The sequence below is a fragment of the Podarcis tiliguerta genome, assembly GCF_965153285.1.
Source record: "Podarcis tiliguerta genome assembly, chromosome: 11".
In the NCBI taxonomy this organism is placed as follows: domain Eukaryota; kingdom Metazoa; phylum Chordata; class Lepidosauria; order Squamata; family Lacertidae; genus Podarcis; species Podarcis tiliguerta.
This window is the reverse complement of record NC_139544.1, coordinates 35465613-35492585: the sequence shown is the minus strand read 5'-3', so window position 1 is coordinate 35492585 and position 26973 is coordinate 35465613. Positions and strand designations below refer to the sequence as shown.

The following is a 26973-nucleotide window of genomic DNA, read 5'->3' as shown; positions in this document are numbered from 1 at the left end:
CCCCATTCTCCCCCTGCCCCCAGCCCCCTCAACACATGCAGCCCTTCTGCTGTCAACCATGTAGCTCCTTCCTAAATACCAAGACAGCTGCAAAAGAGCTTTTAAGGTCTGTTGTTCCATTTCCTTGCTTCAAAATGAGACATGGAAAAGGACTATTGCTTACCTATTGGCATGAGAAAGTCTATTCCGGTTCTCTAGTGACTCTAAGAGTTTTAAATAAAAAGCATATTTCAAGCCCCAAATGTCTTTGATCAACTAAATCTGTGATGAAAATCTGGGACAACCATCCCCAGAAATTAGCACCTACAGTAACACCACTGCCCTCCTTCTTAACAAATCAATTTAGAGGGAAAAGGTTACCCCACAATGACAGATGCATCACTCAGGACTCGGCAAAATATGTCATACTTTCTTAACTGGTTAAGAGACAGAAGCATAATTTTCACATAAAGTGTCTCGTGTACCTTTCATACACAAATCCCAACATCAGAGTCTCTGTCTAGTACTTTATTGTGGTTTATTTAAATGACATTAAAAGTAAAGAAAAGCATATACAAAACGTTAATGGGAGAAAAAACAAGCCATTCAGCAGAACCACCTTCATCCTTATAACAATAGAACCCTAAGCCCAATAATTCTAAAACTGGACCCACAAATGGTTTGTGAAAATAATTTGGATGGGTTTTTCAAACAGATTGAAGAAGATACTCAGAAGAATGCAAGATTGAGAGAGGAGATTTTTGAGTCAGGAAGATGGGGTGCTGAGTCTGGGGGACAGAGTGTTCTTTTGGTGAGTTCTTAGAGCAGAAAAAGCTGAATAACGTTTGTTAACTTACTGGCAGGGTACTAGGGATGTGATGGGGCCATGATCCATTAAAGGTGAGGCTATCTCAGGCTCTTGGCTCAATCTGGCCAGATGAAACATTTAGGAAGCGTGCGTGGCCCTGGCTTTCCTCTCTCCCCAGGCTGTTGTTTTTAGCTAAATATTCTTCTCACCAGGAAAGAACTGGTCAACACCTGTACTCTTCCTATGGCCTTGCAGTTAAACTAGTAGCTTATAGAGCAATGGAAAAGATGTCGCTTACTCATACACTTGAAACTCTGCATTATGGGTGGAGTCAAGTGACCTCTGAAAAACCTTGCTATAAATGCCTATACCATGCGTGTGTGGCTGTGGCCTGTAGCCATACAGTTAGTTCCAGCATATCTACCTCTCACCATCTGCTGAGAAATCCAGAGAAAGGTGGCAATGGTGTGGTTAACCTTAAGGTAAAAATCACTGTTACATCAGGCTCTGCACACTACACAGCTATGCAGCTATTATATGGCTCTGTTCCAGCACTACTCAAAAGGACTCAATAGAATTGAACTGGTTCAAGGGTTGACCTACAACACAGCACCTATTATGCCATGTGATGACAGATCTAAAGGCCCAATACATACAGCAGCCATATTTATTATTATTTATTATTATTTATTATTTATTAAATGTGTATACCGAACCATAGATCTCAGGGTCGTTTACAACATAAAAATGCAAGATAAAGAAACACAAAAATACATAATAAAAACAAGAGCAAGAACTAAACAAACCAATAGACCCATCCCCCAAACACATTTAAAAGGGTAAAAGGATGTTCATCAGCCAAAGGGCTGGTTAAAGAGGAACCTTTTCACCTGGCACCTGAAAGTGTATAATGAAGGCACCAGCAGAACCTCCTCGGGGAGAGCATTCCACAAATGGGGAGCCACTGCAGAAAAGGCCCATTCCCCTGTTGCCACCCTCCATGGAGGAGGTACATAAAGAAGGGCCTCAGATGATGATCTCAGGGTCTGGGTGGGTTCATACAAAGAGACTTGCTGAAAGTAAATGGCTGGGTTTTGGAACGCATCTTGCCTATGGATGAACTGCTCATTGTGCACTGATATAAAAACAGAAGTGGGAGTGTTGACAGGAAACCTTGTATTGCTGGAAGAGAAGGGAAAGCCAAACACAAAACAAAAAGTGAAATATTGGTTCCGTTGAAGTTGCTGTCTCCCATCCTGTCTCCCAAAGGCGACTGCAACCTGTCAATGCAAACAGAGATGTAGCAGGTATTTAGCAATGACATCATCCTTAGGAAAAGGAAATTATCCACATTAAGGTGCATACATTCAGCTTCTTTTGTATTTTCTTCCTTTCTCTCATTTTTCATATTGGCAAGTTACATTTGGATGGACATTCTACACAAGGAAGTGAGAGGAAAGCTGAAATGTCTCCATGATAACTTCATTTGTTATCCATAATATCCAGGTTCAATGAGCTCAACCATTAGACAAGAAAAGTGCTACAGTGATAATTAAACATGCTTCACCTACCATTTCTATTCTCCCCTTTTCCTCATTTGCTCTTCAAAGAAATCATTGCATGCAACAGTCAAGGCAGCAACCAGAACCACAAATTCGTTAAAATCCACTTCATTGTCTTTATTGCTATCAAGATCTTGCATAATCTTATCAACCAACTGGGGATCCTTTTGACACTATAAAGGCAAAAACAGATAGATAGATAGATAGATAGATAGATGATAGATAGATAGATAGATGATAGCTAGATAGATGATAGATAGATAGACATATAGATAGATATGTACATTTCAATATTGGTTAGAGAATCTTTTGAGATGTGTGTTAAATTACATTAGAGATTTCTTTTTATTTCCTTGAGGGCATGTGCATACACTGTCCTTAACCCTCAGGGAATTTCTTATTTGTACTGTGATATTTACCAGTGTCTGCAGCAGGTACATGAGGTACCTCAACTTTGAACAACACAATATTTATTTCTAATAGTGTAGATGGTTTACTTTATTAATAAGCTAAATGTCAATGTTTTCCCACTAGGGCCATCATCCAATGTATTGTCTTAGTAGATCAGGTATCTGAATTTTAGACAACAAACTGGTTATATCTGCATATAAATAAAGCTATACCCTAAAAGAAGAAAGGATCTTGTTTTTAGGGACCGCACACACATGTTGCAAGCAAAGAGCACAGAGAGGTGTTCTCTCATCTAGGAGGGAGAAGAGGGAATTGATCTTTGAAGATGGTAATCCGATACAGTATACGTATACTCAGAACTAAATCCCATAGAGTTCAATGAAGCTTACTCCCAAGGCAAGTGGGTATAGAATTGAATTGCAACCCGAGTTTTGATAGTCAGCTCCCGAAACTCAAAATATTGTAGTAATTTCCAGTATCTGTATCCCAATTAATCTAAACCTAGAATTTACCGTAATTACCACCAGCTGTATAGATAACCGCTCTGCGACCCTATGTATCTTGCATTCTAGATTTATATGAACTTCTGTGTACTAGTGAAATTATTTCAAGGGCATTTTCACATGTGAGGTTTTCAGCTTCTTGCATGCTAATGATAATGGCTGTTTGTGTAGAAGACGAATTTGCAATGTGAATTAGCATTGTGGCTCCTACAGTTTTTAAAAATCATCATTACAAACCCGACAGAGGCAAAAGCTGCTTTAATCCTAATGTGTGAAATATGCTCTACAAACCAGGACTAAATTAGGAGCACTGGAAGCTAAACATGTGGACTCAACCTAAACCAGATATAATCCACAATTTCTGCTTAATCTTCAAAAGTCTGAAGCACATCTAGTTAGTGCTTGCTGATTACTCTGGGGACTGGGTCGCTACAAACAGAGATATTTTATTAAGATGGAATGCAGGAGAGAGAGAATCCAATCCGAGAAAATTGATGACAGGTTCCTTTTTTTATTTCTTTTCCTTTTTGCAGAGCTGCCAGTTTTTAAGACTATGAGATTTCTTAGGATTAATAGACTACAGGATGCCACTTATATATCAGATCTTTCTTTTTTTAACACAAGAACTTCAGCGGCGTTATAAATTAGGAACAAAATAGAGGAACACAAATCACATCAAGACTGATAATGTGTCCTGTAGCGAGAGCTCTTCTCAGCCACCTCTCTGCTCAGGATAGATAGGAAGCTATATTTAGAGTCCACAGGAGTTTCCAATCAACCTATGAATAAAACTGCATGTGGCTTCAGGCCCGAAGAAGCACTTAAAAAGCAAGAAAATTTCCAGACATAGACCAAAGTTCATCGGCATACACTTTGATCTACATATTCTCTCTTTCTGCCCATCTGCCCACCTTACTAGCATGGTCAACAGCAATACCACCAGAAAGGTGGAGGAGAAGATAGCAAGTTACGATTGAGATTTGTTTAAACCAAGGGTGAGTAACCACCAGGCCTCTCCATCTAATTCTTGGGGCTCTCCCCAGCAGCACAGCTCACCTGTCCTGATCTGCTCTCTCCTTTAGTTCTTTTGCCAAGTTGGAATCTCATCCTTTAACTGTGATATGTAGCCTACTTTACAAAGTTAAGAGTCACATCCATTGATCTGCCTACTTCACACCTCTGCCCACAATGGTATGCAGCTCCCAAAAGGTTGCACACCCCTGCTGTAAACTTTCACCTAGGCATTATCACTTATTAGTCATTTGACTCGTGGAAATACAGTGGTACCTCGCAAGACAAATGCCTTGCAAGACGAAAAACTCGCAAGACGAAAGAGTTTTTGTTTTTTGAGTTGCTTCACAAGACGAATTTCCCTTTGGGCTTGCTTCGCAAGACGAAAATGTCTTGCGCCTTTTTCTTAAAACCGTCAATGCATTCCTATGGGAAACTGTGCCTCGCAAGATGAAAAATTCACAAGACGAAAAAACTCACAGAACGAATTAATTTTGTCTTGCGAGGCACCACTGTAGTTCAAAGAGGCTTACAGACACAATAAAAATACCCAAAATGCCTCTTCTTTCTAATAATTTGCCTAAGGGAATATTATTTGCTCTGGGGAGGCATCAGTACCTTTGAGACATTGGCAGCCATTACACCAGGCATAGGCAAACTCGCCCCTCCAGATGTTTTGGGACTGCAATTCCCATCATCCCTAGCTAACAGGATGATGGGAGTTGTAGTCCCAAAACATCTGGAGGGCCGAGTTTGCCTACGCCTGCATTACACTAATCCCTACCCTCATATCAGACCTATTTGCATGCTTCTCAACCATTGCATTACATACTAAGGAATGGGGCAAATAATGTTATGCTTGACATGGCCGCAGCTGAATAGGTCTGAAGGGAAGAGGGAAAGGACTCGAAGAGGCAGGGGTGAGGTTGCCTTGAGGCAGTTGGGGATAGCACCCTGTGGCTATGATTCAGCAGCACAGATGGTGCAGAGAGAGCCTATGAGGCTGACAGAGTGAGTAAGACTGTGTATACAAAAGCACATTTTCCCCTCAAAACCCCAGACACTAATCTGCCTTCACGGAGATAAAGTTCCAATCACCATTCAACTACAGTTCCCAGGATTCTTTGGGGGAGGGTAATGCATGTGAAATGTGCTTTAAATATATGATGTATATGCAGTCTAAGAAGGAACCAAGAGAAAGGAATGCAAGTAAAAAAAACCCTCACCCACCAGTTTTCCCATACCTATTTGTACATTGTACATGGTATGAGTCACGTGCAGCTAACTGACCACATTAAAACCATTCCCAAAGAGAACCTATTGTCACCATAGAAGAAAATAGAATCTCTGTCTCATAACCCCAACCCAACTTCCTTCTGTCCCTGCTGCTTCCTTCCTTCTGCTTTAGCCTAGTGAATAAGGTATAGCCACCCCTTGCTGTTTGCATTATTTTGATACCAGAGGTTTACTGCCTCTGAGAAATGTAATACAATTAATACACTGGCCAAGATGGCTGAACTGGAATGCTTGGATTTAAAGAAGAGTACAGCTATTGTGGGCATAACAGAAATCCTGGTAAAAGAGGAGAAAGCCAGTGGGATGAGGTTATCTTTGGATACAAACTCTATAGGAACGGCAGGATGCAGCAGAGGAATTGTTCTGTACGTCAAAGAGGACATTTAAGTTTTCTGCTCTAATTTGTATGTTGCACTGGATTCTTTTCTATATTGCATTTTTGTGGATTTGTTGTAAGCTGCTTTGAGAGCCGCAGCTGAAGACCGGCCAGTAAAGAATAAAAGGAAAACAAATAAATAAAACAAATCAGATGATTCACTTCTGCAGCACTTTTGTGAGCCTTCCATATTCTTAGACTAGATAGGTAGTTTGTTCTAAATAACATGGCACTTGAAATATTCTTAAACTCTTAAGCAAAAACATAGCAGCTGAGAATTAGTTTTGCTTTTATTGCTAAGAACTGTTGAGTGTGTGCACTTGTGTCATTCATTCAATACTGAAGCTGTGTTCTGTGGAACACAGTTTTTCTACTTTGAAAAGGAACATCGCCTCTTCCCCAGTGAATGAATAAAATCAGCTCCCCATTCATTTAGATATTACATTTGCTATGGGGATCACCATGACTACTGTGCATCTCCTACCTTTCCCATCCCATTACTTGTCTTCATGTACCAAGTTCGTCCACCACTGATCCATGTCAGTGGGGGCAGGCAAGCTCACAATGCACAAACTGAGTTCTACCATATTGGTTGTAATGGCTAGACAAGATATTCAGCTGAGCTATGGCGTGAGATTTTCCCACAGCCAGCCCGCAACTTTTATAAGTTAACTGGGATTTGAACCCAAGACTTTCACATCCATATCGAAACTTAACATTATGGCTGACTATTTGGATAAAGGTTTCTAATAATAACATAATCAAGGGTCCTAAGTACTTGGTCACCAAAGCACATTTCCTTGGATGTGGCAAAATATAGCAACTATTTTTGCACACAGTACAGCTGCTGTTGCAGAAAAGACTTAATTGCATGTCTGGGTGAACAAACGGCATATGAAATACTCGTCAAGGATCCTCCAGTAGCTATTCCCCCTCCCCATGTCCAGCAAGCAGTCGGTGAAAAAAAGATTTAACCATGACTCTGTCTTACCGAAAGGAAGTCAGTAAGTTCGCTGGTGAGGAGCTCCTTGAGTTCTCCTTTATTGAGTTTATATTTGTCCCCTTCTTTTCCTGAGTAATGGTGAAAGACCTTGATTAAGGTGTCCATCGCACCTTCCAGCAGTGTTGGCATACTACAAAGGGAGATAAAGGGAAGGCTTATAGCAACCTTGCATGAACCATCTAAAACGTAAGCATTTCTGTATATGCACAGAGATAAACACAGTTGCCCAGAAAGTCAATATAGGATTCAGAGCTTCTGTGATACTAAATATTTATCATCTGACCAGCTGCACAAACTTGTTTACGACGCTAATTTAGGAGAGCACTTTTACAAATGAATCCAGGAAGACATGTATTGAGCTCATTGGATGTGCAGTCATCTCTAAGTGGCCACACGTTTTCCTGAAAGGGCAAAGAAGCAAAATACATCTAACAAGGCAAAATTTAAGCATTTATTCCTACCTGTTCTGAAATGGTCCAAATAAAGTATTGTCTCCAGCAGGTACAGACTGTAGTCAACTCTATTCTGAGGGTTCCACCCTAGCTTACCAAATTCCCCTGGGGTTTCTAGAGGGAAATCACCAATGATAAAATGTCTCCCCCTTCCTGGGTTTCACTTTATTTGTGACTGCTTGTTATGCGTCAACAGGTGTAGGTATCTTTCCCCAGGTGGCTTTCTTGAGGCTGGCTGGCTTCCCTGAGCATTCAATAAGGAGCTAGAAGTATAAAAGTGGCAACTTCATTAAAACATCGAGGATGGAAATCCAATTAGTTGCTAGGAAGCCAACCACTGGGAATACCACAAATACAGAACAAGAAGATGCAGTGCTTTGCCTTATGATTTATTTCATTTATATCCCATCCTTCCCCTAAGGAGCTAAGGGAAGTATACATTTCCTACCCCCTATTCCCCCATTTCATCCTTACAATGACCCTGTGAGGTAATGAAGGCTGAGAAATAGGGATTGGTCCAAGATCATTCAGTGAGCTTTATGACTGAGGGGGGTTTGAACCTGTCTCCTCCCAGTGCTACTTCAACATACTAATCATTACACTAACCTTCCCCTGGTACCTTTGGGGTGTTTTGGACTACAGTTCCCATCAGTCCCAGTGAGCCAGCACAGCCAATCCAAACTGAGGATGAAGGGAGTTGTAGACCAAACATTTGGAGGGCACCAGGTGAAGGAGGGCTGCATCTGATTTCATAAGATATTGATCTAAGTTCAGTCCAATGTGAGACCGGATTGTCACACTTCAGAAGTTAAAACCGAACCTTCAGCATATAATTTCCAAGCTCAAAAGAGTACTGGAGACGCAAAGGTGTGCAAAGCACAGGTGGTGCCACTAAAAGATAGCCCTCTTCATGAAAGAATGGCAGGAAAATTCACTTAGAAAACACTGTAGCTATATGCTGTTTGCAACTTACTAATTCACTAGAAGTAAGAGCAGAAGGGTCCATCAGTTTTGATTTCCCAATTTCTCATTTTTTTCCAATCTAAAATTTGGCTCTTCACATTTCTACAGCAATTTGATTTTTTTTCTAATCCTAACTTTGGCATTTGAGTACGAATTTCTAACAAACACATTTTTTTGTATGTACACATTTTTGCAAGTAATTTTTCTTAACATAATGTCTTTTTATATGTCATCTTCAAGAAAATATTCATATTTATGCACACTTTTACCTAATATGTGCATTTTGTAAACTTTATTTAGTTGGGGAACTGCATCACAAAATTTCAAAAGATGGCTCAGTTCTCATTTTGCTTTGAAAAATGCAGATTCGATAGATACAACTTTTACATGTGATCTGAATCGAATTTCTTCTCAGTCCCTACTAAAAAGTAAATACAGCAAATTGTATTTCTACTAATTGGCACTTAGGGCTATGATTCAGAAAACATGAAGTCGTCCTCCCTAAGGAGGTGATGAGGTTGCTCTGGAAGGTGTAAGATCTTTCCTACTTGTGCTACATTTTTGGGCGTGTCTAGGGTTGCTTCACATGAAGTGAGATGTTTGCATTGAGGGGATGCGTGGAGGTGCAAAAAAGAGCATGGGTCCCAAGGAAATACAGTGGTACCTCGAGTTACAAACGCCTCAGGTTACAAACTCCGCTAACCTGGAAGAGTTACCTCGAGTTGAGAACTTTGCCCCAGGATAAGAACGGAAATTGTGTGCCGGCGGCGCAGCAGCAGCAAGAGGCCCCATTAGCGAAAGCACACCTCTAGTTAAGAACAGTTTCAGGTAAAGAACGGACCTCCGGAACAAATTAAGTTTGTAACTAGAGGTACCACTGTAATGGGGAATGTCACTCCTCAGCAACGGCCCTGTTACCCAAGGGTGCTTGTTGTTGGGGTTCTGCCCCCTGCCACAGATTTTTGGCTCTGAGCATTTCCCCAGTAAGCCTGGTTTCATTTCTTGGGAGTCGGTGGAACTAGCAGGTTTATGTTAGGGACAGCCAGACCACAGAGACACTCAATAACTTTGAGACATCTTGAGATGCCTTGTGAATGGTGCAATCTGACGAACTGAAGTTCATTTCTTAATTCAGGGAACAAACAGAGCCAATGTACACTTCTATTACAGGGTTCAGATATACCGTATTTTTCGCTCTATAAGACGCACCAGACCACAAGACGCACCTAGTTTTTGGAGGAGGAAAACAAGAAAAAAAATATTCTGAATCTCAGAAGCCAGAAAAGCAAGAGGGATCGCTGCGCAGTGAAAGCAGCAATCCCTCTTGCTGTTCTGGCTTCTGGGATAGCTGCACAGCCTGCATTCGCTCCATAGGACGCACACACATTTCCCCTTACTTTTTAGGAGGGAAAAAGTGAGTCTTATAGAGCAAAAAATATGGTAAATGTTGGTGAAATTTTTGTGTGCATTATAAGTCAAAATTTTATTTGGAGTGTGGCTCCCCCTTGTGTGCTGAAATGGAGTTGTATGATGTTTACTTTAGATTTACCATAACTGGCACAGTTGAGTGTTTTCTGTGCTATCTTGCTAGAGAAGCAAACACATAGAAGTGGAATCTACCTGCTTAAAAAACCCTTAAACAGCTAGCTAAGTCCTCTAAGCTGTGAGTACAGCAAAATAAAAAAATATCATGGGAAATAATAGTTAAGCTTTGTGCACCTCTGATCCCTGCAATTTATTGGGACAGCTAGAAGAATAACCCTGATCACCAGCTGCCTCTAGAAATAAAAAACTCCCAAAGAACCTCATGTTTGTGGTACTCAGTGGGGCCACATGCACACACCTCTCCAGTTTGGAGGAGTGGGTAAGAGCTACCTTGGTTACCTGTGGCCATCCCTGGCAGCAGATACTTACCTAGGTGTTTGCCAGGTTGGTCCTTGCAAGAGCACAGGTGCAGCGGGTGCAAAAATTGTGCCTCTCCACTCTGGCTTGGAGTGGGTAGAAGCCTGCCCCTTCACCCACTGCTCTAGGCGACTGGGTGAAGTGCACAGGCTCTTCTGAGTGCCTCAGCAGAACTCCTTGCCAAGGGTACAAGGGACCCTAGGTACTTATACCTCTGCCTGGCAGATCCTCACAGGTGGGATGGATAGATAGATAGATACCGGTAGATAGATAGATAGATAGATAGATGATAGATAGATGATGATAGATGATAGATAGATAGATAGATAGATGATAGATAGATAGATGATAGATAGATAGATAGATAGATAGATGATAGATAGATAGAGATAGATAGATAGATAGATAGATAGATAGATAGATAGATAGATGATAGATAGATAGATAGATAGATAGATAGATAGATGATAGATAGATAGATAGATAGATAGATGATTGATAGATAGATAGATAGATAGATAGATAGATGATAGATAGATAGATAGAGTGTCCCTGTCCTTTGAAGCCTTGATGTCACTCTCCACTCATGTGGAGCTGCCTCACTCTAATGGTAGGGCCTGCCCCAGTTGCAAATGAGGAGAAGCAGCAACAACAGGAAGCCAGGTATGGATCAGCAACAAAATAAGTTCCTATGAAACATGTTATTATAGGTTTTGGCCTTGCTTTCTGTCCAGTTATATTTTAGCCCTTTTAAAGGAGATTTTGATTCAAGTTCTAGTTTGACCACGGGTAGTCAAACTGTGCCTCAAGCAGTGGAAACTTTTGACATTTCAAAGTGAGGGTTCATGGACCTCGTTAAGGGACACAAGCAAAATGTGGTTTGTTTTGAATTTGTTTTAGGCCTGTGGCCCTCCAGAGGCCATGGTACTCCAACTCCCATCAGGCTCAGCCAGCCTGGCCAATAGTAAAGGATGTTGGGAGTTGCAGACCAATGACATCTGGTTGGTTGCAGGTTCCCTATCTCTGTTTTATGCTTATACCAGCCCAAAATGTGATTCATTCAAAAACATTGATAAGCTGCTGTTAGGTTTCCAAGGGGTTGCTTGTGCGCAAGCAGGCAAATCTCTCCCTGGCTGGCTGCTAATGTAAACTAAATCTGTCCGGAGAGCCACTCACCCGTGGCTGATTCAATCGCTGGCAGAATCCGTGAGTGGGGCGTTTCTTAAACTTCCTCCAGCACAGAAGCTCCTTGACGCCCAGTCTCCGCCTTCCCTCTCTGCGCGAAAGCCTTCTGCGCAGAGAGGGTATGGGCAGCGGAGGACCCCTTCCTTCCCCGCTTGTCCCAGGCAAGGAGTCATGGGACCGCCTCGCCACTTTCGACTCCTGCACCCCCTCTCCACTAGAGCTGCGTTTATTCTCTTCCCCAGAAGATGAGCTGCTTCTCCCGATCCCTGGAGGCTCTCTATAATCCCTCTGGCTTTTGCTTTCTCCCTCCGGCGCTGATGGCAGTTCCCTGACAGCTGCTTAATAGTTTAAAAATCTCCAAGCTGTGTACAATATAAAGCAAACAGTATTAGTCAAACAAAAATACCACTTAAAACCAGAGAGCCGGATGTGAGAGCAGGATGTTAGATGGGCTATTGGTTTGGTCCAGCAGGTCCTTGCTTTGTTCTTATCTGTTATGGTGCCCTCCAGATGTCCTTGAACACCCCCTCCAGCCAACCCCAGCTATCATGGCCAATGGTCAGTGGTGATCAGAGTTGTGGTCTACTCTGCCTAGGCCAGAAGTCAGTGAGAAGCAAGAGCTGGTCAGAACCCAGCAAGCAGAATTCCTTTGAAAGCAAAGGAGGAGCAGGAGATAAGCAGGAGTTCTACAACCTTGGTGGCAGAAAGTGAGGAGGAATTAAAGAAGTTTTTCATGAGGGTGAAAGAGGAGAATGCAAAATATGGTCTGAAGCTCAACATCAAAAAAACTAAGATCATGGCCACTGGTCCCATCACCTCCTGGCAAATAGAAGGGGAAGAAGTGGAGGCAGTGAGAGATTTTACTTTCTTCGGCTCCATGATCACTGCAGATGGTGACAGCAGTCATGAAATTAAAAGACGCCTGCTTCTTGGGAGAAAAGCAATGACAAACCTAGACGGCATCTTAAAAAGCAGAGACATCACCTTGCCGACAAAGGTCCTTATAGTTAAAGCTATGGTTTTCCCAGTAGTGATGTATGGAAGTGAGAGCTGGACCATAAAGAAGGCTGATCGCCAAAGAATTGATGCTTTAGAATTATGGTGCTGGAGGAAACTCTTGAGAGTCCCATGGACTGCAAGAAGATCAAACTTATCCATTCTGAAGGAAATCGGCCCTGAGTGCTCACTGGAAGGACAGATTGTGAAGCTGAGGCTCCAATACTTTGGCCACCTCATGAGAAGAGACGACTCCTTGGAAAAGACCCTTATGTTAGGAAAGATGGAGGGCACAAGGAGAAGGGGACGACAGAGGACGAAATGGTTGGACGGTGTTCTCGAAGCTACCAACATGAGTTTGACCAAACTGCGGGAGGCAGTGGAAGACAGGAGAGCCTGGCGAGCTCTGGTCCATTGGGTCATGAAGAGTCGGACACGACTCAACGACTAAACAACAAAAAGCAGGGGCATAGCATGGGGAGGGCCGTGGCCCTGCGTGTATGATTTTGAGGGGGCGCGAGTAAGGTGCCTCACACAGGGATCCCCATCCTGCCTGCCACTGGGGGTCTCTGGGCCCTGGAGCCCAGCCTGGCCTTGCTGCTGCACACCTGGCCCCCTCGCTGAATGGCTGCCCAGACAGCATTGGGGGGATGCATCCACCAAGGGCTGCATCTGTCAGCCACCCGACCAGGCTCCCCACTTCGTGGGCAGGCAGGCAAGTGGCAAACTGCGGCCCCGTGAACCATCCATGCTCTGTGCCTGTGGCAGGGAGGGTTGGGCTGGCACAGTGGGTTTGGTTCAGCCTTCAAGCTAATCTTCTGGTCCTGCCTGGTGCATGAGCCTTGGGCACCAGCAAAGGGCACAGCGCAGCTGTGAACAAGTCACAGCTCACATCTCAACAAAGAGGGGTGGGGGAAAGGGATCCCAAGGACACAAACTCATCTCTCAGGTGTAGTGAGAATCATCATACAGTGGTACCTCGGGTTAAGAACTTAATTCGTTCTGGAGGTCTGTTCTTAACCAGCACCACTTTAGCTAATGGGGTACTCCCGCTGCCGCCGGAGCACGATTTCTGTTCTCATCCTGAAGCAAAGTTCTTAATCGGAGGTAATGTTTCTGGGTTAGTGGAGTCTGTAACCTGAAGCATCTGTAACCTGAAGCATCTGTAACCCGAGGTACCACTGTATATTGAGAACTAAGAAGCAATATTTAAATCTAAGAAAGATATTAGCCTAAATCTTTAAATTAGCTAAGGATCGGAAGACCTTTTATAAAGGACCTTTAATATGAGCTATAACCAGAAGAGGGAGCTCTTATGACATATAGAATACACTATATCTATTCTAATGTATGAGGACTTAAATGTACCATCTCAAAATTCGGCTAGTAATTTGTTCCTGCATTTTGGAAATGTGAACCACATATTATTTCTTCTGTCTAGGTGATACATGTGTTTCCCTGGAGTTAAAACTTGCTTTTGGCATAGCTGATAGTAGCCTGAATTTTTTTTCTAAAACAACCACATTTCACTGTCCCCTGTGATGTGCATTTAGCATATCATGGTTTTGGGATTATGGAGTACTCACACCTCCCTGCTTCATTTCCTTTTTGCTCCTCCTGCTGCTCATTTCTAGTCCTCCTGAGTCCTCTCCCCAGGGCTGGCCCACCCATGAGGCAAGGTGAAGCAAATGCCTTGGGCGTTTCTAGATATAAATCATAATTATTTTTATTATTTGTACCCCACCCATCTGACTGGGTTGCCCCAGCCACTCTGGGCATCTTACAACATAGATAAAAACATAATAAAGCATTAAAGGTAAAGGGACCCCTGACCATTAGGTCCAGTCGTGACCAAATCTGGGGTTGCGGCGCTCATCTCGCTTTATTGGCCGAGGGAGCCAGCGTATAGCTTCCGGGTCATGTGGCCAGCATGACTAAGCTGCTTCTGGCGAACCAGAGCAGCACATGGAAACACCATTTACCTTCCCTCCAGAGCGGTACCTATTTATCTACTTGTACTTTGACGTGCTTTCAAACTGCTAGGTTGGCAGGAGCAGGGACCGAGCAACAGGAGCTCACCCCATCGCAGGGATTCGAACTGCCGACCTTCTGATCGGCAAGTCCTAGGCTCTGTGGTTTGACCCACAGCGCCACCCGCGTCTCTTAATAAAGCATTACACATCTTTATTTCCCCCTTGTTCCTGATGTAGATTTTCACTCAACCCTTCTTCCCTAGCAGTTTTTTTGTTTTGTTTTTTGGCCATTTTGTTGTTCACCTCAGATGCTAAAATGCCTTGGGCCAGCCCTGTCTGCCCCATATCTTTCAGTTATTTTCTTCAGTATATTGTATTTTAATTTTAATTTTTTAAAGAAGGAATAATGTTTTTATCTTGTCTACCTGAGCTCCACCATAACCAGCAACCTTTCCAGTGATGTTGAGCTGGACAAGCATATTGGCAAGGCAGGAATGCCAATGGCTGGCCTCTCCACAAGGGTATGGGAGAATGTGATGCTAATGTCCAACACCAAGATTAAGGTCTACCAGGCTTGTGTGTTGAGCATGCTGCTTTATGGAAGTTTGTTTGGGCAACTGACATCCACCGGGAGTGACACCTTAATGCCTTCTGTATGTGCTGCATCAGGAAAATTTTGGTCATCAGGTTGTATTTTTCTAATGGTTGCTAGTCATCCTGGACAGAGTCCAAGAAATGTATTATCACCATCATAATGATCATAATCAAGTTTATTATTCACACAAAAAATGGCCCTGTAGATTTGGTATATTAACCCTAAGGGCATGAAACCTGGAACAAGAAACAGTAATAATCTTGTTCTGCAACATTCTTGGCTTGATTAGGTATGAATACAGTACCTGCTTGCTTTGTGTATTTCAGATTCCTCCCTTTGCTTCCGCTGGGAAGGCAACTCCCTGAGCGCTTTGTTATTCCTTACATAACACGATTAGGACACACAAGAGCACTTCCTTGATCCAAAAACATGAGATGGAATGAAAATGATATACAGTATCAGGTATTACCTGAACTCCCAGGACCATGAACTTTGCAGTGGCTCACTTCCAAGTGCCAGAGTCCAATTTATTTCTCCATACAGTAGACCAGAGCACTCATTCAGGCTGGCATGATACCAGAAACTCCAATTAGCCCTTTCTTATATATATGTTGAGACGCGGGTGGCACTGTGGGTTAAAGCCTCAGCGCCTAGGGCTTGCCGATCAAAAGGTCGGTGGTTCGAATCCCCGCGGCGGGGTGCGCTCCCGTTGCTCGGTCTCAGCGCCTGCCAACCTAGCAGTTCGAAAGCACTCTCGGGTGCAAGTAGATAAATAGGGACCGCTTACTAGCGGGAAGGTAAACGGCGTTTCCGTGTGCGGCTCTGGCTCGCCAGAGCAGCGATGTCACGCTGGCCACGTGACCCGGAAGTGTCTTCGGACAGCGCTGGCCTCCGGCCTCTTTGAGTGAGATGGGCGCACAACCCTAGAGTCTGTCAAGGCTGGCCCGTACGGGCAGGGGTACCTTTACCTTTTTATATATATGTAGTTTGTTAAAGGTACTGAGAGTTGCCAGGCAACTCTTATTCCCCTCCTACAGTTGCAGTTGCCAGAGTGGTTTATCACTCCCTACCTCTTCACAGGGAACTCAGGGAACTGTAGCTCTGTGAAAGGAACAGGAATCTCCCAAAAACTCTCAGAACTGTTAACAAACTACAGCTCCCGGAATTGTTTTCTTTTTCGTGGAGGGGCGGGTCATGACTGTTCAAAGTGGTATCAATAGTGCTTTAAATGCATGATTTAAATGTGGCCTACACAGGGAGATGGTGGGCTCTCCTTCACTGGAGTCATTTCAGGAGAGGTTGAACCATTATCTATAAGGGAAGCTGCAGTTGCCTCTGGCATTGCAGGTCCTGCACTGAGCAAAGGCTTCAACTGGTGTACCCCCAAAGTCACTTCTGACTTTATATTTCAGCCCACTAAATTGGCATGTCCATAGGTCAGCGGTTGAGCATACATTATAACACAGGAGAACTCAGGTTCATTTTTTTAAAAAAAACATCATGGAGGACAAGTGGCTGCAAATCATGGTAGCTATATGCTCTGAGGGCCAACTGCTGATAGCAGCAACCAGAATAGAAGAGGGCTATTGTCTTCTTGCCCCACTTGCGGACTTTCTGGAGATGTGTGGGTAGGCTGCTAGGGGAAAGAAAATGCTGGGCCAGATGGTCCTTTATTTCGATGATGCACCAGAGCTATTAATTTTTCCATTCAAGGTGTGATGACACACTTTATGTAACTAGTGTTTTCTGAACTGCTTAGGTACATTTTGACCCTTCACTGAATTAGAAGCACGACTCATTCTTGTACTCCAGCTATTAAGAAAGTTAGAACAACTGGAGGAACCAACTCCTTCCAGTATTTCTTCATGAATCATTGTCATTCAGAGCATGATTCTCTTCTAGTACAGCCCAGTAGTGGCTGGTTGTGCCAAAATGAAGCCAGCAGTCCCCTGTGAGGGTGGGTCTTTCTCCAGTGACCTTATGATGATTCAGTTACTTCTGAGTCAGAAACATGGCAACATTGACCAGTCTCCCCAGCAGCTGACTCAGAGGAGACAAAGTAAGAACACTAGCTGGTGAAACAGGAAGCTTCCTAAGTAAAATGGTCTATAAGAGCCTTTCATTTCTCATGGCATGCTTTGGGAGTTAAAGAAAAAGTTAGGGGTTGTAATTATCAGCAGAACCAAGCAAAACACAGCACCAACCAAATTCTTGTTCCATGGCTCAGAAACACAGTGGCCCACTTTGCATAACACTTTATTTATGTTTATTATTTATGTTTTTTTAAAAAATTGTATACAGCCCTTCATCCGTAGATCTCTCTTTTTTTTAATAAATAATTTTTATTCACTTTCCAATAAACATTTTTTCCAGATTTAACATTTGTTTTGACATAAACATCTTTTTTGACTTCCATCAGCCTATCTGAGAATTCTCCATACTCTCACTACGTCTCACATTTCTTACATTTATATTGCACATTATATCTCTTAATCTTAACCTTTCTTTTTAAACAATATTTCTATCAGTCTTTTTCACAAAGCCTCCTGAAAGCCAACAAGCGTTAGTTGCTCCTCACATTCAGTTTTGATATATTCTGTAAATTTACTCCAGTCCTCAGAAAATCTCTGATCACGTTGGTTCCTTATTTTTCCAGTCAATTTGTCCATCTCTGCATACTCCATCAATTTCATTCTCCATTCTTCCTTGGTCGGCATTTCTTCCTGCTTCCATTTCTGGGCCATCAGAATTCTTGCTGCTGTCACTGCGTATCTAAACAGTTTCACATCTTTCTTACTAATTTCATTCCCTACTATCCCAAGTAGAAATGCTTCTGGTTTCTTGATAAATGTATATTTCAACATTTTCTTCATCTCATTATAAATCATTTCCCAAAAGCATTTCACTTTTTTACATTCCCTTCATCCGTAGATCTCAGGGAGGTTCACAATATAAAATTGTAAGATAAAAAACACAAAATACATAGTAAGAACAAAAACAAACCAATAACCCCCCCTCCCACAAACTCATTTAAAAGGGTATTGATGTTAATCAGCCAAAGGCCTGGTTGAAGGAATGTTTTCGCCTGGCACCTAAAGCTGTATAATGAAGCTGCCAGTCAAACTTCCCTGGGAGAGCATTCCACAAATGGGGAGCCACTGCAGAAAAGGCCCTGTTTTGTGTTGTCACCTTTTGGACCTCTCATGGAGGAGACACATGAAGAAGGGCCTCATTGAACCAAACTATGGCTTAGCAGGACTGTGCAAACATATTAGTTCATGGAAAGCTCACTCTTGCTTTGTTCCTGACAAATTCTTTTAGCTCAGGTTTGGCTTAGTGTGTGTCATGCATACTAGTCACTGAAGTCCTCCTTAACCATGATCTGTACCCGAGAAAAAACCTTGGCTACAGATCATGGTTAGAAAAAAAGAACTTAAGCACAATTCCTGTTTTTTATAACAGGCAGAGCTTAGCTGCTGCATTATGCAGAGCTAAAAGAACCAGGGAGGAACAAAGTGGCTGCAATCACCATTGCAGAAGACGGATCGTTTGGCTTAGCATGATGTGCAAACGTGGCCAATAAGTCCTTTTAAAAATCTGCAAATTTATTTTTCAAACTGGATCCCATAGTCCCTCATATAATCCACATTTAAGAACTTGCTGAACGGAAAGGTCATTGGTCAGTTTGTTACCTGTGAGCAGAGCATACAAATATCACAAGGCACCCTACCTTGGCTCAGTTCATGGGCAGAGCAAGTTGCAGGGGTGCCACTTGGGAAGAGTCCAGAGAGGTCTGGAGGACCACATTTGGGCTCCATGGTATGAGGTTTCCCACCCCTGCTTTCATGCTTTTTGAGACAATATTAATACCTTAAACGTAATAGACAAAAATCGGAGTTTATTAAAAGCACCACTTTATAAAAAGTTTAAAATATTGGAAACAAAATTACTGCAAAGTACATTTCTGAAAAAAGCACATAATTGCATGCTACACTGAGACTACATTATTGGTCTCATTGCATATTCACAGCATATTCAAAATATAAAGAGTTTTCTATAAATTATATATATAAAAAAACCTTAGATATATATCTATATATATCTCAGTGCAAACAATACTCACTTGGACATCAGTAATACAATAGGGCCTTGAGATTGGCAACAGATAGGTTTGGCAAACATAACTGAATCATCTGTCTACAAACTGCTACCTGTGTGTTGTAAGACTTATCTCATGAAGGACTGTGACCCTCAAAACGCAAACCTTTTAATTATTACTGAAGATTAGTGATTACATAAGACCATAACAATAAGCCTGGGAACTAGCAGTGGCTATCAGCATTTACGCTGAAGGTTCCCTTTAAAACCAACTAACTTGTCTACAGAAGCAGAAGCCTGATGATTTGTTTAGCACAAGTATCAAGCCAGCTGCTTTTGGTTTTTCCATCCCACAGGAAAGATGGAAGGATACAGCAGTTTGGAAGTTCTTATGAAGTTCTGTAAGGCAAACACTGTTCAGTTTTTCGCTGCCAACAGGAGACCAAACTTCCATCCAAATATAAATTTAGTAGGTTGACTTCGTAGTCTGTGAACCGGAGGAATAAGAGGGGGACTTTCTTGGGTATCTGTTTGACGAGAGAGAGACTTGCATCCTCCTTGTAGTGCGCACGCTTCGACAGAGGAGTGCGTTTTTAAGGTTGTCCCTAAAGTCCTTTGAAATGAAGTAATAGACAAATGGATCGATGCAGCTGTTTAGGGAAGAAAGGCACAACGCTACAATGTACAAGGCATATACATTACTGGTGTTGTGGGTTGTGATCTGGGCGTAGTGTAACACAAGCAGAACATTACTGGGCAAAAAACAGATCAAGTACATGGAAAGCACAGTAATGATGAACTTGATGGCTCTTTTCCGTTTCTTCCCAATGTTCTCATCTGTAATGGAAGCGTTCAGAGTCTTTATCATGAGGACGTAGGAAACTGTGGTGAGAACAGCAGGGAATAAGAAAACTCCAATTGCTAGAGAAAGGAAGTAGTTGTACATGTCTTTAGCCAACACTGCGTGAGGCAGGACATCATGACAAGTGGTGATGTTGAGGTTAGAAACATAAACAGTTTGGTCAACGAGATACAATGGAATGGTGCCAAGGAGGATGAGTACCCATATTGCAGCTGAAATCCCCACAGAAATTTCCGACTTCTTTCTTGAGTGCAATATGGGGTTCACAATCACCCAATACCTTTGTACGCTGAGGCATGTCATAAAAAGGATAGAGCAGTACATGTTTCCATAGAAGAACCCAACGAGTACTTTGCACAAGCCTTCGCCATAGATCCAGTTATTGCCATTAATATGGTATGCAATCTTCAGAGGGAACCAGATAACAAAGAGGAGATCCGCCATTGCCAGGTTAGCCATATAGACCACTGCTGGGTGCCGCTTTTTCGTTCTCAAGAAGAAGACCCACAGAGCCATAGCATTGCTTGGCAAGCCAATGATGAACACTAGAATGTAGACCGTGGGAAGGAAGACTGTAGTCAATTTGCCAGTGAGGATTTTGGCTGCAAAAGCATCCACAGTGTATGCATCTTTAGAGGTGTCGCTTGCATTGACCTTATGACCAATAAAGCTTCTTCCTTTTGTCCGGTTGGTTGGATTTCTCTCTAAAAAGGAGATAAAAGCAAGAGTGTTAGTTGCTCATTGGTGAAAAACCAAGCATGATAATCATGAAGCCTACATAGGGAACACTCCTAAATACTTAATTGAATACTATAATTCAATTTGGTTTGGGGGAGTTCTACCATTGAACTGACAGGGCTTTTTGGCAAGCTTGACTCCATCAAGACGACCCACAATTTTAGAATCTTTTGAAGAAGAGAGTGTGAAGGCCATGCTTAATCTTTCCTATGCCTGTCCATTGTTCCTGGAAAAACTCTCAGTGGCTGTTCTTACCTTATTTATCCATCATGCTTAATCCTTCCTTATGCCTGACCATTGTTCCTGCTAAAGCCTATGGAGGTCATTTTACTTTATTATCTACCATGTTTTTATCCCACCCTTCCTTCAAGGAGGTGGACTGCTTCCCCCTCTTCATTTTATTCTCACAAACATCCTGTGATGCAAATAAGATTGTTTCTGAAGAAAGGTCTCAACCTTGAGCTTCATGGCTGAGTTGGGATTTGAACCCAGGTCTCTCCAGTACTAGCCTGGCACTCTAACCACTATACTTCATTGGTTCTCAGCCATTTTTGCCACCAATTAGGCTTATTATTTTGTGCCTTAAGAGTTTGTCAAGCAACCCAGTGAGTATTTGTATTGCATTTGTATTGTAAGTGTATTACACAAAGAATAAATGGTATTGGGGAAAGGAGGTGGAAGTTATGGATTAATAACCTATGCACTGCTATGAAAGAGTTTTGAAAACAAAAAGGACTGAACCCTCTTTTGGGCTCAAGGGAGAGAAACACATTGTCTTCATTCATTCATTCTCATCTGTATCTATCATCTATCTATCTATCTATCTATCTATCTATCTATCATCTATCTATCTATCTATCTATCTATCTATCTATCTATATCTATCTATCATCTATCATCATCTATCTATCTATCTCCCAAATACTTAACAGTACCTTTCTTCTGGGACATGGGTGGCGCTGTGGGTTAAACCATAGAGCCTAGGGCTTGCCGATCAGAAGGTCAGCGGTTTGAATCCCCGTGACAGGGTGAGCTCCTGTTGCTCGGTCCCTGCTCCTGCCAGCCTAGCAGTTCGAAAGCACAAAGTGCAAGTAGATAAATAGGCACCGCTCTGGTGGGAAGGTAAACAACATTTCCGTGCGCTGCTCTGGTTTGCCATAAGTGGCTTAGTCATGCTGGCCACATGACCTGGAAGCTGTACACCAGCTCCCTCGGCCAATAAAGTGAGATGAGCACTGCAACCCCAGAGTCGGTCACAACTGGACCTAATGGTCAGGAGTCCCTTTACCTTTCTTCTACATCAGTGATATAAAGTAAGCACAGGACTGGGAACAATATGTTTCATTCATAGCACATAGTTCTGCCTAACTAATGCAATAGTAGGTGGAGCATTAAGCCAAAGTGCTCTTCAGCGCCTGCTCCCAACTACCTAACATGGTCAGCACACTTGGTTGCAAGAGGGTTTGGCCCTGACTAATAGCAAAGTTGTTACACAGCTGCAACTCATGCCATTATGTAGTTAGATATTAACACTGGATGCTAACTGGAGCCACTGACTAAAAGGCTCACTCATTCATTAGCGCTATGAGCAGGAGAAAACTGGAATAGATTGTGCTTTGTATAGCACACACTCAAATGTACCTGAAAAACCAGTATTGAAACTTTTTTGTTTTCACTTTGTTAGCAAGTGTTTTTAGTGTACACAAATAATGAGCAGGAGGTATGGGAAAGAAGAGATAGCAAGAAACACGCCTCCTACTCCTACCTCCAGTGTTCTCTTAGCCCCTGGAAATATTACCCATGTCCTACCACAGAAAGGTCACAATGTGAAGTCTACACTAATTTCACTTTTAAACTCACTCTGCAGAGCCAACCCAATATATTTTGCAGCCCGGCTTAAAGGAAAAGATCATACCCCATTGGTCTATGTACAGGAACCAACCAATTTGACGGTTGGATCTTAATCAAATAGCCATTATAGGATAGCAACCTCATTTGTGCCCTGGAGGTGGTGGCTAGCTTAGGGGGTGCAGGAGAGGCCATGCAGCCCAGAGCTCCATCACCCAACATCTTGTCATCGCTCCACACCTTACAGCATCTGCAGACTATGGCAGCCAACTCTGTCTACCCAATGGTAGGGCCAGCCATCTAGAATTTTACAAAATGCTTTCTCTTCTCTCTCTCTCTTTTTTACAACATATTGTGAAATCCTCAGGAGCAAGGTTGGCGTCTGCAGCTAGGTCTTGCAACACAACTACACCCATTGATTTCGCACAGAGTCAAATATAGTCCCTTAGCCCTAGGAATGTTGCTCCACCATTCCTCCTGCAGTAGGAAGATGTAAACCACAATCTCCAGTGTCAAATTTGAAAAGGGCGCCAAGGCACATTGCAGTGGATAGTTTAGATACAGTGACATTATGTGTGAACAGGCAGTGTGCAAGTGGTAGCTACCCTTTCAGTACAGATCAGTATGAGAAGGCAGAACACACTCCCAAGGAACAAGGCAGACCTGGCTAGGAAAACCACCCACTCTCTTGGTACGTTCCTGAGTCAGACCACTAGTCCATCTAGCTCAATACTGTCTTACACTGACTGGCAGCAGCTCTCCAGTGTTTACTAGCCCTACGTGGAAATGCTGGGGTTTGAACCTGGGACCTTCTGTATGATTATCACTCCAGGAAGTACAGCTTATCTCCAACCACAACAAAGTACCGTATTTTTTGCTCTATAAGACTCACTTTTTCCCTCCTAAAAAGTAAGGGGAAATGTGTGTGTGTCTTATGGAGCGAATGCAGGCTGTGCAGCTATCCCAGAAGCCAGAACAGAAGGAGGGATTGCTGCTTTCACTGCGCAGCGATCCCTCTTGCTGTTCTGGCTTCTGAGATTCAGAATATTTTTTTTGTTTTCCTCCTCCAAAAACTAGGTGCGCCTTGAGGTCTCGTGCGTCTTATAGACCGAAAAATACGGTATATGTACTTGTCTCTGACCTACTTCTGCCCCCCCCCTCCAACTTCAGAATACAGGTTCTTTGAATGACAGGAACTGCCTTTTTGGTTTTACGCCAGAATGCTTCATGTGCATCAATGGCGTGGTATAAATGAGTAATTGTGTGTGTAGCTAGTTTGCCAGACTTTTTAGTCCACTTCATTGGCTTCTGCTGAAAGAGATGTTAGGGGTGGGTGCCATACTCCTGCAAATATATTACAAAATCTTTTGTAGATATTGAACCATTTTTTAAAACGAGAGTGGTTTTTCTAGAAAATTACTCAAGCTGATATAACATAGCAACAAAACCAGAGTCTAAATGCACAGATGCCATAGAAAAGAAGTATTGGATTGTTCTTAATCAACTGTGCTCCCCAGGTAGAAGTTGCAGGAACCATAAAAGGCATTTAGATTCAAACAGAAGCTTAACAGATGCGGAAACAACCATTAACACCATCACAAAATTAAAAGCTGCAGAGAAGCCACTGCAAAGCAGAAAACTTGCATTATCTCTTCTTAAATAAATAAATAAATACTCCTTGACATCGAGCAGTTTAGACACAAAGTGAATACCGGTACTTTGTTTATCCAGTCTTAGTATCTTGGACTGCCCAGTCAATTCTTACAAAAAGTAGTAAGCAAAAGAGGATGTCCATTTAGTGATCTAAGAAGAGCCTTCAATGAACTGGTATAAGGCCATTTTACAATTGTACAAGTTGCATTTATGCAAAATGAAGTCCTGAGAATGTTTGCACTGCAAGGCATACCCAGGAGGCATGAAAAGAGCCCCAAGTTACCAACACTTTCCTAACCTTTTAAGATTATGCATTCTATTCATTTACTACAAGCTAATAAAAGGTAAAGGTACCCCTGCCCATACGGGCCAGTCGTGTCCGACTCTAGGGTTGTGCGCCCATCTCACTTAAGAGGCCGGGGGCCAGCGCTGTCCGGAGACTCTTCCAGGTCACGTGGCCAGCATGACGAAGCTGCTCTGGCGAGCCGGCACCAGCGCAGCACACAGAAACGCTGTTTACCTTCCCGCTATAAAGCGGTACCTATTTATCTACTTGCACTTAAGGGTGCTTTCGAACTGCTAGGTGGGCAGGAGCTGGGACTGAAAGACGGGAGCTCACCCGCCGCGGGGATTCGAACCGCCGACCATGCGATCGGCAAGCCCTAGGCACTGAGGTTTTACCCACAGCGCCACCTGCATCCCTTACTACAAGCTAATACCAAAGCCTAATAAAATTATATTGAACCTCACAGCCTAAAGAATGGGTAGGCAAACTAAGGCCCGGGGGCCAGATCCGGCCCAATGGCCTTCTAAAACCGGCCTGCGGACAGTCTGGGAATCAGCATGTTTTTACATGAGTAGAATGTGTCCTTTTATTTAAAATGCATCTCTGGGTTATTTGTGGGGCATAGGAATTTGTTCTTCTTCTTAATATCCAAATATAGTCTGGCCCCCCACAAGGTCTGAGGGACAGTGGACCAGCCCCCTGCTGAAAAAGTTTGCTAACCCCTGGCCTAAAGTGTTATCCATTGCTCCCAAAAATCCCATCTTAATGCATGATAGAACTGTTTTGCTACAGTCAGGAAGATTATACTTTGATTTTTTCAGGAGATCAGATCCTTAGCACTAATGTCTGAGAGCTTAATTAAAGATTCATTAAGTTTTCTTTTTCAGACTAGGTTTTTTAATGTGGTAAAAAAAATCAGTCTGTGTCAAGCTATTTTACATACATATTTTAAATATAAACCATGGTTCAAAGGAAAGCATTGTCAAGATATCAGGTTTATGTAAGAACCTTCTGTCTTAGAGGCAATTTTTTATTGTTGCTATTTACAAGATTTACTGGATGCCTTACTGAAGAGATCAAAGTGAAGTATAACACCTAGTACCCATTCACAAGAACACAGATAATTCTTGTAGACTTCAAAGTAAATAAGATATTAACAAAATGTTCTAAGTCGTCCCCCCAGCCCCGCGCCAAAAAAAATATGTTTTAGGCACTGAAATTAGTCACTTGGTAGCTTTGAAGTGAAAGCCAAAAGGTGCAAGGAGGAAGTGTAAGTCAGAGGTGTTCGCACTTTCTAAAGGCAAATAAATCAGTGTGGAGAAGACTCCATAAAGTTGAGCAGTCTGAAAGCCACTGCTGAAGAGCTTTACTCCAGGTACACACGACTTATGGCGACCCAGAAGTTAAAAAAGAGGGGTGGGGAAGCATTCAGTATATGCTTGGGACAGCTTATACGATTTGCAGCCATGCACTCAAAGCAGGACATTAAGTTAAGCCTTGTTTACCTTACACGGAGAAATAATAATGGAAAGTGTGTGTGGGGGGGTTAACATCCCCAAAGGTGCAAGTCTCTCTGCACGTTTGTTTGGGAGCCCCACTGCACTTAGTTCCACTTTGCCTAAACAAGGATCCGATCCTGCTGCTCGGACTAAGAAGAGGCAAACCAAGTCTACCTGAGCCAAAGGCCAGCGAAATCTCCAGGAGGAGAAAGGGTGGAGGGCAGGCAGAGAAAAGGACCCCGCCACCTTCTTCCCCTCGGGAGCACAGGGCTCCGCGTGCCTTACCTGTGGCAGAAGCGAGCATCAGAGCTCCAAGCAGCACCACGAATCCCAGCCAAGCCCGGCCGAGGCGCCCCATTTCCGCGGCACGCGCCTCGCTGCAAAGGCGCCACCACCAACTTCCTCCTCGAGCGTCGACGGCGACTGGGCAGTTTCACTGATACCTAAAAAGGGAGAGGTGGAGGGCTCGGGAGGGGGCGGCGCCTCAGCAGCACCTCCGTGACGTCACCGCTCCAGTCCTCCCCTCCCCTCCCCCCGCGCCTGGCTGTAGGTAGGCGCTCTTGGCTGCCGTCGGGAGAAGGGCGAGGTGAGCTCAGAGCTCTGGAACGTGGCGCGGAGGCGGAGGCGCTTTGCGCGCCGCCATCGAGCTCGCGGAGCGCCTGCGAGCAGAGCCAGACACGTTCCCAGGTAGTGCCGGATTTACGTATAAGCTAAAGAAGCTGTAGCTTAGGGCCCCCCAAAAAATTTAAAGGGAAAAAAACCACTGGATGTACATTTCCAAAATATAAGATAAAAAACACTATTAATATACTTCTTAATTGTATTTCACTATTAATATACTTCTTAATTGTATTTCAGTTCAACAATTACTTTGATAACATACATATTTTGTTATGTGAAAATGGCTTTAGATACCTGTTAGGTCCATAAATTACCATATAAAGGTAAAGGTACCCCTGACCGTAAGGTCAAGT

The 26973-nt window shown here is 43.1% G+C and overlaps 2 protein-coding genes across 3 annotated transcripts; both read right to left on the bottom strand.

The window, feature by feature from the left end:
- Positions 1 to 526: 526 nt before the first annotated feature.
- S100Z (S100 calcium binding protein Z) lies at positions 527 to 15613 on the bottom strand. 2 transcript variants are annotated; one of them, XM_083404572.1, is made up of 4 exons: positions 15485 to 15613; positions 6938 to 7079; positions 2359 to 2522; positions 527 to 2067 (listed from the first exon to the last, which is right to left on the bottom strand). In XM_083404572.1, exons 2-3 carry the CDS (start codon positions 7076 to 7078, stop codon positions 2364 to 2366), a joined length of 300 nt encoding a protein of 99 aa, XP_083260698.1. In that variant the 5' UTR covers position 7079; positions 15485 to 15613; the 3' UTR covers positions 527 to 2067; positions 2359 to 2363. The 2 variants fall into 2 exon arrangements, with proteins under 2 accessions (XP_083260698.1, XP_083260699.1); XM_083404573.1 differs by lacking the exon at positions 15485 to 15613 and adding an exon at positions 7411 to 7476.
- Positions 15614 to 18893: 3280 nt separating this feature from the next.
- Positions 18894 to 26444, bottom strand: F2RL1 (F2R like trypsin receptor 1). The gene is made up of 2 exons (XM_083404571.1): positions 26285 to 26444; positions 18894 to 20679 (listed from the first exon to the last, which is right to left on the bottom strand). The coding sequence occupies exons 1-2, from the start codon at positions 26355 to 26357 to the stop codon at positions 19580 to 19582; spliced, it is 1173 nt and encodes a 390-aa protein (XP_083260697.1). The 5' UTR covers positions 26358 to 26444; the 3' UTR covers positions 18894 to 19579.
- Positions 26445 to 26973: the final 529 nt, after the last annotated feature.

Coding starts and splice junctions, on each gene's coding strand:
- S100Z (XM_083404572.1), bottom strand. CDS start 7,078: ATGCCAACACTGCTGGAAGGTGCGATGGACACCTTAATCAAGGTCTTT. Junction 2,523..6,937: donor AACTTACTGACTTCCTTTCG/GTAAGACAGAGT, acceptor TTGCCTTTATAG/TGTCAAAAGGATCCCCAGTT.
- F2RL1 (XM_083404571.1), bottom strand. CDS start 26,357: ATGGGGCGCCTCGGCCGGGCTTGGCTGGGATTCGTGGTGCTGCTTGGA. Junction 20,680..26,284: donor GATGCTCGCTTCTGCCACAG/GTAAGGCACGCG, acceptor TCTCCTTTTTAG/AGAGAAATCCAACCAACCGG.